At 34.9% G+C, this 14337-nt stretch overlaps 1 protein-coding gene across 2 annotated transcripts; it reads left to right on the top strand.

Moving 5' to 3' along the window:
* The first annotated feature begins 3552 nt into the window (after positions 1-3552).
* On the top strand, positions 3553-14031 carry LOC149783677 (perforin-like protein 1). 2 transcript variants are annotated; one of them, XM_089931919.1, is made up of 6 exons: positions 3554-3705; positions 7261-7338; positions 8594-8799; positions 9442-9557; positions 10058-10146; positions 11299-14031. In XM_089931919.1, the coding sequence occupies exons 3-6, from the start codon at positions 8653-8655 to the stop codon at positions 12915-12917; spliced, it is 1971 nt and encodes a 656-aa protein (XP_089788045.1). In that variant the 5' UTR covers positions 3554-3705; positions 7261-7338; positions 8594-8652; the 3' UTR covers positions 12918-14031. The 2 variants fall into 2 exon arrangements, with proteins under 2 accessions (XP_089788046.1, XP_089788045.1); XM_089931920.1 differs by lacking the exon at positions 7261-7338 and having other exon boundaries at positions 3553-3705.
* The last annotated feature ends 306 nt before the right edge of the window (positions 14032-14337 follow it).

The following is a 14337-nucleotide window of genomic DNA, read 5'->3' as shown; positions in this document are numbered from 1 at the left end:
ATGGTGACATGAATTTGTTGTACAAGATATTGCTAATTTCCCACTCTCAAAATTCCTATCATTTCAAATAATTACTTAATTGCTGATTACAAAAACAAATAAACGTCTTATTATACAATATGATACTGAGGATACTATTTTAGTAGTTGTACGTATTTTTAAGTGCCTTTTCTTCTCCAGCCATATCGTGTTGTAATTGTCCTTTGTCCAGGATCAAGTTAATGGCCTACGTGACTAGGTACATTTTTTTGGTAAATGAATATGACATTTTAATGATCTACTTTCTCTTCTAAATAAAATTACCAAATTTAAAAGAAATTCAGTTAGACTTTCTGTAATACCGATAAACCAAATTTCATCATAGAATCGTGTAAATGATCGAACTCATTGCTCGGCGTGCCGGCACAACCCGGTTGCTTACGGTCCTGCCAAATTTAATGTTGGTGACAGGTCAGAGTAACTATATTACTGTTCCTTTTCTCTCTATCTATCAAGCCTCTTCCGAGTCATCAACCGTAACCTGGCTGTTCACTCTCTTTCACTATTGTGTTGGTGTACCTATGGAGCTATTGTTTCCTTCAAATAAATAAAACACAACCTAAATATTTGTTATGTTTTTCTTTCTGAGGTTAAACAATATCCTCCACTCTTTTTATGTATGATATCGTCTTATCGTAACTCAACAGAACTAAGGCTAATATTGATCAGTTCGCAACTGACAGATGAAACACTCAACTCTGTTAACCATACAATTAAGATCTTTTTCCTAGCGACTACTCAACATTCCTAGTTCAAATATGACGTAACTAGACCTCTTTAATGAAATATTACGTCCTACTCTGGGCTATAAATTACTAACTGAACAATGCCAATCGGCATTTGCCGATTTCCCCATTAAAAGAATTCACAACTGAATTGATGGAGTCTTGTCTTAACCACATTATTTGCTAAGTACCAATTCATTGACATAGACATAGTAACATAAATTATTAGCATATATGATACAGATTATTTAAGACATATATATTCACATATTGACACAATTTGCATCAGAAGTAACGCATGGAATTCTCAGGATACAACATTCCTGTTACATCTAAACAAGGAAATTTAAACAAATTCATATCATTGAAATACAGGATGACATTTTTAGAATGCATGAGTCATAAAACATTCAAAACAAATAAATGTCGCAATTAACTTCTGAAGGCAATAAAAAATGTAGTATGAATTTAAAACAATAAATACAGCAAATAATAACACACTTATATTAATGAACATATCATGGTGATTAAGACAAAACTTGTGCTTTCTGATACTCGCTCTCTTTTCTATGAAGTCCAATATATCTTTCCGTATCTCTCACTTCCATACACCCCTTCCTTGGACAAAATTTTAAGGAGAAAAAATACTTGCTATTTTTCCTCAGAGTCCTTCTTCCCCTTCCACAGAGAACTTGGACTGCCAAAACGTTCGGGATAGAATACTTTAAACATTGAATTTCATCTGGGAAGTACAACTACTATTGTAACTTAGCCAGTCAGGAGTAACTTCATTTAACCGCCAAAAATTTAACACGCCAGTCGAAGCTAAAATAATTTTCTCTACTCCACCTTTGTTAAGACCTATTATTGAAAAACTAATTTTACGGCACTCGTTTAAAACTGGCACGAACATTGGCTCAGAATTATTTAAAGGTTTGACATTTCCCGCTACTTAACTCAGTATTAACATCGTCTAATCTTTATCTCTAACCGTTATCTGAGCAGTTCCTAATACAAAATCAATCATACCCATAAATAAGAGAGTCACGTCCTTTGCAGGCAGCGATTTATTGCCAGCCTAGCCGATACGTCAATGTTTGTTGTTACGTGTCACGCTGATCACAACAAGATTCACTTCATGTATAGCACAATAATCGTCTTCCAAAATTCACACCGCTGCAATGTACTCTCCCAACCTCATCTCATACTGCATTGGCTTAAAAATAAGATGTACTGTCTCCCACTTATTTCCTAATATATTGACTTTCCTGCCAGATATCCTTTACCACATTCATCCCATACTGTATTGGCCTATCTTCATAAAAGTACCTTGCTACACTAATCTCCTACCAAGATGGCCTATCTGTAACATTTACTGTGCCACACTCATCTCATAATGTAATGGCTTTTCCGCAAGAATTCGTGTATTACAATCATCTCATACTGTATTAACATGTATACAGAATTTCCTGAGTGATATTGTATGGGTTTGTCTGCAAAGTGTACTGGGTCACTCTCATAAGTGGCTTATTTAAATGTTTTGCTGTGACACGCATATCTCATACCGTATTGGCGTATCTCTAGGCTGCCCTGTGGCACACATATCTAAACATTTATCAGCTTGTCAGTAGGATCTTCTGTCCATCACTAATCTTTTGTTGCGCTGGCTTGTTTTTTTAAGATGAACGTGGCTTTAAACGCTAATACTGTATTGGTTAACCTGTATGTTGTACTGCCCCACACTCATTTCATGCTGCATTGGTTTGTCTTTAAGATGTCCTGTGCAGCACTCATATCTTGTTTTATTGGCTTCTCCGTAGAATGCTACTATGCCACACTAATGCTATATTGGCTTACCTATAAAATATTCCTCGCCACATTCATTTAGTAAAGTATTGACCTATCTGTAATATATACTGTGAAATGTAACGTGACGCATTCATATCGTTCTGTGCTGGTTTGCCTGCAAGATACCCTGTGTCACTATCATCTCATACTGTATTTGCTGGTCAGTACGATTTAATGTGCTACACTCGTCTCAATCTGTATTAATCTGACTGCGAGATGTCGTGTGCCACACTCAGCTAATACTATATTTGCTTATCTGTAATATGTTCTATGCCACATTTATCTCATGTTGTCTTGGTTTGTCTGTAAGATGTATTATAAGATTATTGTGTTACAGTCATCTCATACTATATTGGCTTGTCATTACGGTAATGCATCTAAGTAAATGTTTAAAAACAAGTAAGCAGCTTCTAACGCCAGTTAACAACCTGCATGACAAAGGAACTTATATGCATAGATTTTATCTGCAAGACCTAAATTATATGATATAATTTTTTGTTAAATCTTGATAACGCAAAAACCTTACCTTTAAATGTCTACATGATTTTTGTCTAATTCGCACGGTTGTAAACTTCGTAAATGGTTATATTTTTAACTGTGCTGCAACCAAATTCAAGAAAGGCATATTCAAAGACATAACGTGCATGTCAATAAGTTGTTGCGCTTGCTGGTATACTTGGTATATACATGACTTAATGAATATCTCTGTTACTGTTGATAACTTAATGTAAGACTCTTGTAGTGTGTTATATATGCGTCAGAGTTAGCAAGACATCCCATCCATACATGAATTAACCTCTAATTCTTACGTTGTTGAACTTTAGCTGTGTATATATCCTCCTCTGCACTTTCAACGTGGGTTTATTGTTTATCTAGGAATTACAGATGTAACACTTAAATACACTTGAGAAATTGACACTTACATAGAGCGATAGGTATTTAAACAACAGTTTTATAAAGTCATATTGAATTTCGATAGGATGCCGGTATGTCCGAAGCAGACGTCCATCACATTTAAAGAGTACTGCAGTTAAATAAAGCTTCGGAATAACAGAGACCATCATTGAAGTTCATATTGTTCCATTTGTCTGATGTAAGTATCTGAAATAACTGCATGTGTATGTTTGCGTACAGGGGATGTATGGGAGCTGGTGGGGAAAATTTGTTTTCGGATTTAGATTAATTATTAAACTATAAAAAAAAATTACCAAAACAGGCCTCATTGTACGACTGATTAGTCTTCATTTTACTTTTTTAGTGCATGGAAGAGTTTTATGGTAAACACCTAATTATAGAACAGAACACAATTGATGAGTTCTCAGATCCTAATATGCTGTAGGAATATTTATATTCATGTTGAGCCACATTTACATTTGGTTGCATAATTAAAAGTTTACTGAAGGTTAAATTATACCACATTAAATATAGTAATACTCAGGTTCGTCTCAGATGATACGTTTCTAATCAAACAGTATAAATGTTGGGATACACTATTAACAACATTCTACCTTACCAGTGGTATGTTGAACGTGCCTTTAAGGAAAGTATTTTTTATATCCAATGTTCAAGCGTTTCCTTTGTATTATGCTAAAGATGCATCGTGTGTCATAATATGCTGTCAACAAAGCACAATGTGTGTGTGTGTGTGTGTGTGTGTGTGATATGGATCTTTAACGTAGCTGTAAAAAACATTACTCATATCGCTACGATGTCTGCAGTGTGACAGATTATAGTGATATCTAGTACTGGGGTATCATGCCACAGACAAGTAGCATGATATCTCACCCAGTCACATTATCCTGACACCAGGCCGACCAGTCCTAGCACTAACCTCTTAATGCTGAGCGCCAAGCGAGGCAGCTGTTAGTACCATTTTTGTAAGTCTTTGGTATGACTCGGCCAGGGATCCAACCCACGACCTCCCGCATCCGAGGCGGACGCTCTAACCACTAGGCCACCCGACGGGTCCAAAGCACAATAAGCAAGCATGAAAATCATGTCCTAACTACAGAGAACATATTTGTCGACAGTTTGCCATGGTGAATAATAATGATGCGCATAGCTAAGAATGAGTTATCCTATTCCTTGCTAACAATAAAGAACGTGTATGGCGAACAAATTTTCTATTTATTTTTTGTTTGCCGCTACTTGTGTGATGTCTCAAAAAAGAGAACCCCTAATAATAAATATAATTAAAGGTCGGTGGACCCGTAGTTTACGTGTACAGACTGTCGGAATCTTTCGTGTTTTGGGTAGCTTTGCCTTTTCGTCTTAATTCATATTTTTATCGCGATCGTTTGTTTTTCGAAAATGTCTTAAACATAGGTCTCTCAATAATTAAGGTTAAAACTATTCATATTTACACTGGTAACTTCCTACATGAATATCACAAACGAGTATGATGTTTATTCAGTATTCTAGTTTAGAACACCTGTGAAAATATGACGTGATATCATGGAATTAAATTTAATGAAAATAAAGTATGTTGATAATTCCAAGAATCAACGACAACTTTTGATATTTGCCTAGAAAACAGACATGGCCTTTACCTGACATTTTTAAACGCATGCTACTTCCAAATTAATAAGACAATATGCGCAGTGTATCGGTTCCACAAACCTTGTCAGAATCAGCCATATAGTATCATGTCCCACCCAGTCAATATCCTTATACCAGGCCGATCAGTCTTAACACTAACCTCATAGTGCTGAGCCCCAAGAAAGTGAGATGTTTGTACCATTTTTATAAGACTTTGTTTTGATTTGGCCGGGATAGGAACCCTCGACCTCCCATCCGAGTCGAAGGCTCTGATATATTGTATAGAATCTAGTAATCATTCTTATTATGTTACGTGTTTAGGCTCGAATAAACAGTAACACAAGAAACAGTGAAAACAGCAAGCTTTAAAAATATAATAATTTATTTCCCTGGACAAATACTGTAAAAATGAAAACATATGGACTTACGGTTTTAAGAATCAAATCTAAAAATAATCCAAGAATTATCCACGAATAATATTTTAGAAGTCCTAATAATAAAATGTTGTAATGATTTTAAGTTCGAAAAGATGGAAGGCGATGACGTATAATGTAACCTGTAATGTGTTGAAGTTTTCATTTCCTTGCAGAAACACGATAATTAATCCACCGGTTTCGGAAATCAAAATAAACATTTTAAGAAATGTCCTTGTTCAAGAATTCTATATGAATACAATATCTCCAGAGAAACGAATTAATCTTTTAGAGTCCAAATAATCTGAAGAAAAATTAACATAGAACTCAAAAACTCGAAACTAGTCACGAAAGAAGAAAACAACTTGACACCAAGTGTTTAAAAAACTCTGAGATCTCTCTGAACATCATTATTAATATTAAGTATTTCGCAATTTTGGAAATGCCTAATTGCGAAATAAAGGATCACGTGATCATGTAAAAATTAGGTAGCCCCTATATGTCCTTGATAAGAACCAATCTTTTTACTCCGAAAATAAAAGTTGTTAACTTGACCCTCAATCAAGGCCAGAAACTAAGTCAAAAATAGAAACAAGTGTTTCTATTAATAGGTATTTATGGAAAGATTCAGGTCAAACTGAATTTTATGGAAACTATCAAATTCCTTCGAAACAAAATTATATTAAATTGACATGCAAAGAAAATAAAAAGATTCCAAAACCCACAAGCATCCAAATCAAATCAAACACAAATTAAATAAAATATAAATTAAATCAAATATACGTAACAATCTTAAAAACATGTACAGAAACTAGAATTCAGTTCTGTATATTGCACATAATACAGGCCTAATAAATTGGATATAATCTAGTTTTCAGTCCTGGAGTTGCATAGAATCCAGTATTCAGTCCTATACGTTTCATAGAATCTGTTATTCAGGACTAATAAATTGCATATAATCTAGTTTTCAGTCCTGGAGTTGCATAGAATCCAGTATTCAGTCCTATACGTTTCATATAATCTGGTATTCAGGCCTAATAAATTGCAATAAACTAGAATTCAGTTCTGTATATTGCACTAAATCCAGGCATAATAAATTGCATATAATCTAGTTGTCAGTCCTGGAGTTGCATAGAATCTAATACTAGGTCTTAAAATGTTATATAGACTCCGGTATCCACTCCTAATAGGTTGTGTAGAACCTAGCAGTAAGTCGAAATAAGTTATATAGAATACGGTATTCAGTCATAATAATTTGAGTAGAATCTATTATCCAGTCCTAATATAGTGTATAGGTCTAGGGATTCAGTCCCATAAGTTATATAGAATACGGTATTGAGTCCGAGTAAGTTGTATAGAATCTAGTATCCAGTCCTAATAAATTGCATATAATCTAGTATTCAGCCCTAATATGTTGCATAGGATATATGGATTCAGTCCTAATAAATTATATAGAATACGGTATTCGGTCTAATAAGTTTGTATAGAATATAGTATCCAGTCCTAATAAATTATACAGAATCTATTGTTCCGTCCTAATATGTTTAGAATCTGGTGTTAAGTCACGACATAAAGCGTATTGAATCTAGTAATCGGTCCTAATAAAGTGTATATCAAATCTAGTATTCGGTACTAGTCATTCTTAACAATTAATCCAACAATTATGAACTGTTTTAAATCTATTGTATTTTCAACAGATTGCCGAAATGATATCTTTTCTAAACTAAATGAGTGAAGGCAATCATACATGTCTGTTTCATAGCCTACGTGGAAAGGTAAATATTTGTAACTTTTGTAGAATTTGTACACAGACACACGTACACAAACACAGCCACACACACGAGGTTTTTATTAGGAACAAAGTATTGTGATTTAATTCATGAAGACAGAGACAATACACATTTTGAACTTTGGTAAGGAAAGTGATAAGCGTATATTAGGTTTTATCTGTACGTTGGCCCAAAAATGGCAGCATGATCCTGAAAATGTTTTAAATGTATAAATCTAAAGTATCGCCAAAAGAACTTTAATTTAAGGTTGTCTTGTCGGCTTAGTTCACACCATAATTATATGACGTATTTAAAATCAAAGTCGTTGAACCATGTCTAGAGGTGCTTAAGGATATGAACCTGCAGTGGAACACCCCTGCCACTTTTCGAGCATGAGTGCCACCCCCACCCCTAGTACTATGCAGTTCCTGTGGCAATCATGCATAATATTAGGATGATTATTCATCTGAATACATGATTCGAAATCATTGAGCCAACGGCATACAGATATTACACTTACATATAATGTTGTTGAAAAATCTGTAGCAATAGATGTTTTTATGTCAGGGAATTCCTCTGTGTCACAGCTGATGGAGGATGAAGATCTTAGAGCGCAAATTAAGGTCTCAAATGATACCATTCTAAACTATGTATTTTTGATACACATGAGAATCATTCAAACCATCGACGTTTATCATTTTTGTTTATTTATTTATTTATTACTGGTAGTAGTAGCAGTTGAGCGAGCTACAAGGAACCTAACTTTTAAATAGTTCAAGAACTGGATTTGGTGTCCTTGATTGAAGGATGTAGGCCAGTGTTAAATGTTGTAAAGTTGTCGTTTTCTAAATACCTCAGAATTTAGAAATATTTATTGTAACCTTGTAGTGAAGATGAAACAACAGCAGATGGCAAATTCAGGTAAACAAATTTGAATGCATAATGTATGCTTTTGGTGATACTATACGCATCATTTCTCTATTCCCGAAAATGTTTTCGATGATTGAAGCAAATTTTTAAACCATTGAGTCGAGGCCACCGCACTCTAAAACTGAAAGACATTTTATGTTATGACTCTCACTGTTTTCCCTTAGAGGAACCCTCTAAAACTGAAACGCAATCAGCTTATGTGGCCTTTCTAGACCGGGTGGCTTCAAATAGCCTAAAGGAATGGAGAGTACAATAAAACTCTACATAGAAATGCATACAGATTAAATGGAATTCTAATTATCACATTTAATTTGGTTTTGTGAATTTTCAGGATCGGATCACAAATTCACAATATATTCTAAATTTTACACTGAATGAAGACGTGAAACCATGGCAGATTTTGATGGGCAGGCAGAGATAAGCCTTCGTGAAATCTACCAAATGAACAATCAATTACGAGAAGAGAATAGAACACTGAAGACTCGGTTAGACAAAGGACCGCAGTTTGATACTCAGAAAGCAACATACCACAACAAAGTATTCTCTCTCTCCCTATCTCTCTCTCTCTCTCTTTCTCTCTCTCTCTCTCTCTGTACATCTCATTAACTATAAACGTAAATGCAGTCTCATACAAATAGTTATAACTCAGTTTTTGCAAATATTCTTTGTCTTATTTTTTTTTGCATTTGTATGATAAAGTTGTTGTTTAACTATTTACTGGTATAACTATTGTAAGTACCTTAAGGACGTGCATAGTATTTATTACTTTTAACATTTCGTGTCAAATCGAGGCGTTTATTGGACAAGACGTGTAGTCAACTGTAAGTTTATTATTATTATTATTATTATTATTATTATTATTATTATTATTTAATTATTATTATTTTGTTCCTTGCAACAGTTATCTACATTGTTCTTAGCTAACAATCAGTTGCAATATTTTCTTATTATTGTCCTTGCATACATACATACATACATACATACATACATACATACATACATACATACATGCATGCATGCATGCATGCATACATACATACATACATACATACATACATACATATTTGATAACACGTCAACACTCTACTTACTCTGTGCAGTTTATGGATAAAATGCGCCAGGTACGAAGATAATATATTAATATTTAGGTCCATGTATACCCTTTGTTTCTTCCCATAGTCACTTAAATGGAAAGGTCGCTTGATGAATACTCTCCTCGTCTCCATATTTCTAGTGGTCATATTTGTTGCCATTGCCGTCGTAGTTGTTATGTCCCATTTGAAAGACGCCAATGGGTATGTATTGAAACGATGTTCATTAAATAAAACGATATTTTATCGGCAAATGATTCAATTGTCACACATTTAACTTTGCATGCATTATATTCCTTTCAAATAGGAATTCGTTACATTCCTACTGTACAAAGTACTTCATGAAATCGTAATGGGTGTTAGGAGGAGTGTGTTTGCTTATTTATTTTTGTTATTTTCATTTGCTTTTTTGGGGGATATTTTGTATCCATCTATGTCACCTTTTTAACTTTTAAGGAAACGTCTTGCGTAAGTGTCAGTATTAAATAAATCCGTTGAATTGATTGAAAAACAGCTTGACGAGAGATTTGAAACACCTCTATGGCATTTGAGTAAACATACAATTACTGGCGACATACATTTTGGTTTCACAATTATATTAAAGGTAAAAACATGTTCACAAAAGCAGTTGTACTGACAAAAAGCTAATTTTTTTATAATAGATGTAATTTGGAAATCTATTCAAATGCATTAATTTTTTACAGGGAAGTTACGGATTTCCAAACGTATCTAAAACACGAATCCTTAGAAGCTGCAATCGACAATTGGCAACAGAAGAAACGTCTTGCAATATGTAAGTATATCCTTGAAAAACATTGACAAACATATCGTTCGTTTTAAATATCACACCTCAATCCGCACGTTACTGCAATCTGATGAAACATCATAATAGATTATCTACATAAGAAATAAAGTAAACTATCTATTTATGAAATGAAGTATCGTAGAAGATTGACATTACGACAAACGAGGGTTAGTTGTGCATAAGGACCCATTCTTAAAAATACTGTTGTAACCGTGATCTTATCGGTTGACCTTCAACTTACTGACCCAATATCGGCAAGCATGTACATACATAAAAAATAGATAAATGTGCTACGTGGTGTTTCAAAAATAGTTTCGAAAGATAATCTGTGTAATATTTTGTTTATTTATGTTGTTCATATAAGCATTGACTTTGACCTTCATGTCTCTTACAAAATATAATCAGCTTTAATGGATGCCAAAAGGGAAGTGGATGATAAATCGTACATTTATTTTCAAAGTCAATAATCCTAAAATCAATAGATTTTGGATGGTAGAGTAGGGCTAGAAGCTCAGCAGAGCCTGAACTGTATTAAAAAGAATTTGTAATGGATTCGAATGAACTGCGAAAGCACAGTCTTTTTGGCAATATGAAATATGTTTAAAAGTACTGTGTGGAAACCAAACAGACTTCTGCCTCCCTTATCGTCCTCCTGCAATTTTATTGGACGCGTAGCAACAAAACACATGATACAGATGGTTTAGCTTTGAAAACTGGTATATGAGAGCATTACAATTTGTACCCGTCTCGATGGTTATTTTGCACTTCCCGACAACACATTTACAAGGAACAGAACTATAAAAGAAGTAAATCTTTCAGGTTGAAACAGTTCATGGACAAATTAAATTTGATAAACAGGTGCCGCCGGCACACACACACACACACACGGGTATATATATATATATATATATATATATATATATATATATATATATATATATATATATATATATATATATATATATATACTAACTTTCAAATTGTTGTTCATTTCCCAAATTTACGAACTTGAATTGCAAAGATTATTTATTTGCTTCTGTTTATCAATTCTCTACACGAATAAGGGATTGCGCGATTGCATCATATTTTTTGGAAAGTTCAAGAAAGGTTTACGATGTATAATTATATGTCCTTTTACAGCGCTTCGAGAAGATGTCAACCTCCAGGAATGTCATGGACCCGATTTAAAGCGATCTTTTCCCGATATGGATTATGCACTACTGGGCTACAACATCCTTAGGGGTTACCCGGTAGCGATCGGGCATGATCCCGGATTTACATACCCAATATTCCGTGCCGACTATAGTAATAACGATCAGACTGCCGATTGTCAGTACAGTGTTCCCAAGGGTCTAGTTCTCATCCCCGATGTTTCCTGTATTACTTCATTCACCTCCAAAGTAGTCCAAACCCAGTATGAACTACATCAATCACTCTCAGCCTCGGCTCACGTAGGAGGCGGTGGCTGGGGAGTCAGCTTCTCTGCGAGTGCTGGATACAAGGAAGCGTCGTCCACTGTGGCCAGTGGACAATGGATCATGATCTACTCCAGTGCAAAATGTAATTATTACTACTGTAAACTTGAGAAGAGTACACCACCGCCTTTCCATCCAGTTTTCTTGAATTGGGTTCACAAACTAAACAGAACAATTTCTAATAGCTATGAAGAAGATAAAGATACATATATGGCATTTTTTGATCATTATGGGACACATTTTGTCGATGAGGCCACATTTGGTGCTTCTTTTACGTATGAACACAAAATGTCGTCATCCAGCTACTCTAAAATGCAAGAAAAAGGAATAAATGTAGCTGTGTCGGCCAGTTACTCTGGCTTGTTCAGCGTCGGTGGAGGATTTAATTTAGATTCTTCTCAACGAGAACAAGCATCCGTATTTCAGAGTGAGGTGCAAACAAGCACTATAACTATTGGTGCCCCTCCGCCAGCAAACGGTGATACAATGACTTGGGCATCAACGGTGAAGGAAACTCCAGTTCCAACCCAATATTCATTGATTTCCATAGAGGAACTATTTTGCGCTGAGTATATGGAACATTTGGGTGTCAGATACGATGATATCAAAAAGAGAATACAAAGAAACAAAAACGAATACTGTAGCTTCCTTCAAAACAAAGGTTTGGTTGACACTTGCCAAGATCTGACGGAGGGGTTAATATTAAAAGAAACCGCTTTAAGTGGAAAAACAATTGTGGAGGAACTTGATCGTTCCCGTTGCATCAAGGCCTGTTTGGAGCGGCATTCTTGTGTGGCAATTAGCTTCTGCAGAGAATGCACAACAAACGACTATAACTATAACTCATGTCAAATGTATGATGAAACGATTCACATCACTGGAACGAAGACAAAGGGTATGGAAACAACAATCATAATACCGAAAATAAGCAAACAGTTAAAATTCAGTGACACGGCAATTGTTGGCAGAGAGCGTATTGCAAATCAAACAATGAATGTCCGAACAAAGAATGTCCCGGATTGTCTGAAAAGATGTTTAGATGATGCACACTGTGTGGCCTTTACGTTCTGCGAATGTTTGAAGAAAGCACGAAATTGTGACCTGTACAGTGAGGAAGGGATTAACCAGCTTGAGACAGAAAGGGGAACTGATACATATTTTATATCAAATATGTTGCAATCAGTGTACGACATCTACCCTACCTCAGCAACATCAACTTCCAGACCATCCTCTGGCAATATTACATCAAGCGATAAGTTAAGAGCAAGCACAAGGGGAAACTAGACATTCACTTTTAGTTATATCAAGATGTATATACAATATGCATAAATCGTTACGTACAAATCGATTTCACTTTCAAAGCTATCATTTTGTATTATAGGATTTTGCAGAAATAAAACGGCGACCGCATATACAATGAAATCACATGATGAAACTGTCGAGGTCTAAAACTGCAATGTTATATGATTTTTTCACATTTTATTGACGTCACAAAAGATACAGCGATTGCCGCTGCATTACTATTTTGTATGTTGTGTTTGGAAACTTCATTTGATTATCCCTCAATATCAGCATTTATGGTTATGCGTTCTTATTTTTGTATTCAACCCTTCTATAGAAGTTCTATGAGATTTTGTAGCCATTAACATTTTTATGGCCAATAACTAGCCCTCCTCTTCTTCACTACGCGTCACTGCCCCAGTAAAAACATGCATGACAGCCTCTTGTTCGCAATCTTGTTACAGTTCCTGGAACCTTCAATTTACACATTTTTCAAAAACGATTATATTTTCAGGAAACTCATATTATAAACTTGCTCAGTAATAATTATAAAGTTGCACTAATAAGTCAGTTGACGCCATATAGTTCAGTAAGGAGCGATTGAGAGGCCTGCAGTGCGCACAAGCGAGAAATTCATTTTTTGATAACTTCCTTTATTTATTGGAATTTTTCATGCAATATGACTTAATTTAAAATTCAGAATAATCTCTGTAGAATTGTGGGTACAAGAATAGGTCACTGAATTCAGGAAGAACGAGATAATATTATGTTGGCGCACACTATTTTTTGGGTCAGAAACGCAACAAAACTGTATTGGAGTGTTGTTCAAACATTCATATACCAAATCCTGGAAAATGATATTATCAGTGTTCAGGCTTAAATCACACGATGCCGGTCTCTGCTTTCTTTTTTGTCCTGCCCTTTTCGGTTTATTCTTAGGCACGTATTTAACCATGAATCCTTTTTTAGTATTAGTAAGAAAATAACTGCACTGAGCCATCTTCAAACCATTTATGTGCTTGCTTCTCATCTGTCGTTGAATATGAAGAATAGTTATTTATCCTAGTATATCCAACAACTGTTGTTCTGCACTGTCTGTTGTTGTCTGTCTGTCTTTTGGCTATATAACATGATTTCTTCTGAACATGAATATATATGGAGTATTCATAATCAACGCACAATGAATGTTACAGGAATATAAATAAAGATTACAAAGTACCGTTTCATCACCACCTACGTCGTGCCAAAAATTTGATATTAATGTTTCCAAAACTCCACCATGGATAAGAATTATCTCTCCGTGCCAGCCGAATTTTCCGTTTGTATTAGATCCTTTAGTCTTCATTTATTCTAAGTCCTCTGCATTTCTTGATTTTGCTAAACGTGGATCATTTTCCGTTAAATTTTCATTTAATATGACCGC

The sequence above is a fragment of the Sinohyriopsis cumingii genome, chromosome 14 (assembly GCF_028554795.1).
Source record: "Sinohyriopsis cumingii isolate HCF-2022 chromosome 14, ASM2855479v2, whole genome shotgun sequence".
Lineage (NCBI taxonomy): Eukaryota > Metazoa > Mollusca > Bivalvia > Unionida > Unionidae > Sinohyriopsis > Sinohyriopsis cumingii.
The sequence above is the reverse complement of the archived record's forward strand: the minus strand, read 5'-3'. Positions and strand labels throughout refer to the sequence as shown.

What these genes read in the sequence shown, in the direction of transcription:
- LOC149783677 (XM_089931920.1), top strand. Translation starts at nt 8,653, where the DNA reads ATGGCAGATTTTGATGGGCAGGCAGAGATAAGCCTTCGTGAAATCTAC. An exon ending in AAGCAACATACCACAACAAA is followed by an intron (nt 8,800 to 9,441) that starts GTATTCTCTCTC and finishes TTCTTCCCATAG; the next exon opens with TCACTTAAATGGAAAGGTCG. An exon ending in CATTTGAAAGACGCCAATGG is followed by an intron (nt 9,558 to 10,057) that starts GTATGTATTGAA and finishes AATTTTTTACAG; the next exon opens with GGAAGTTACGGATTTCCAAA.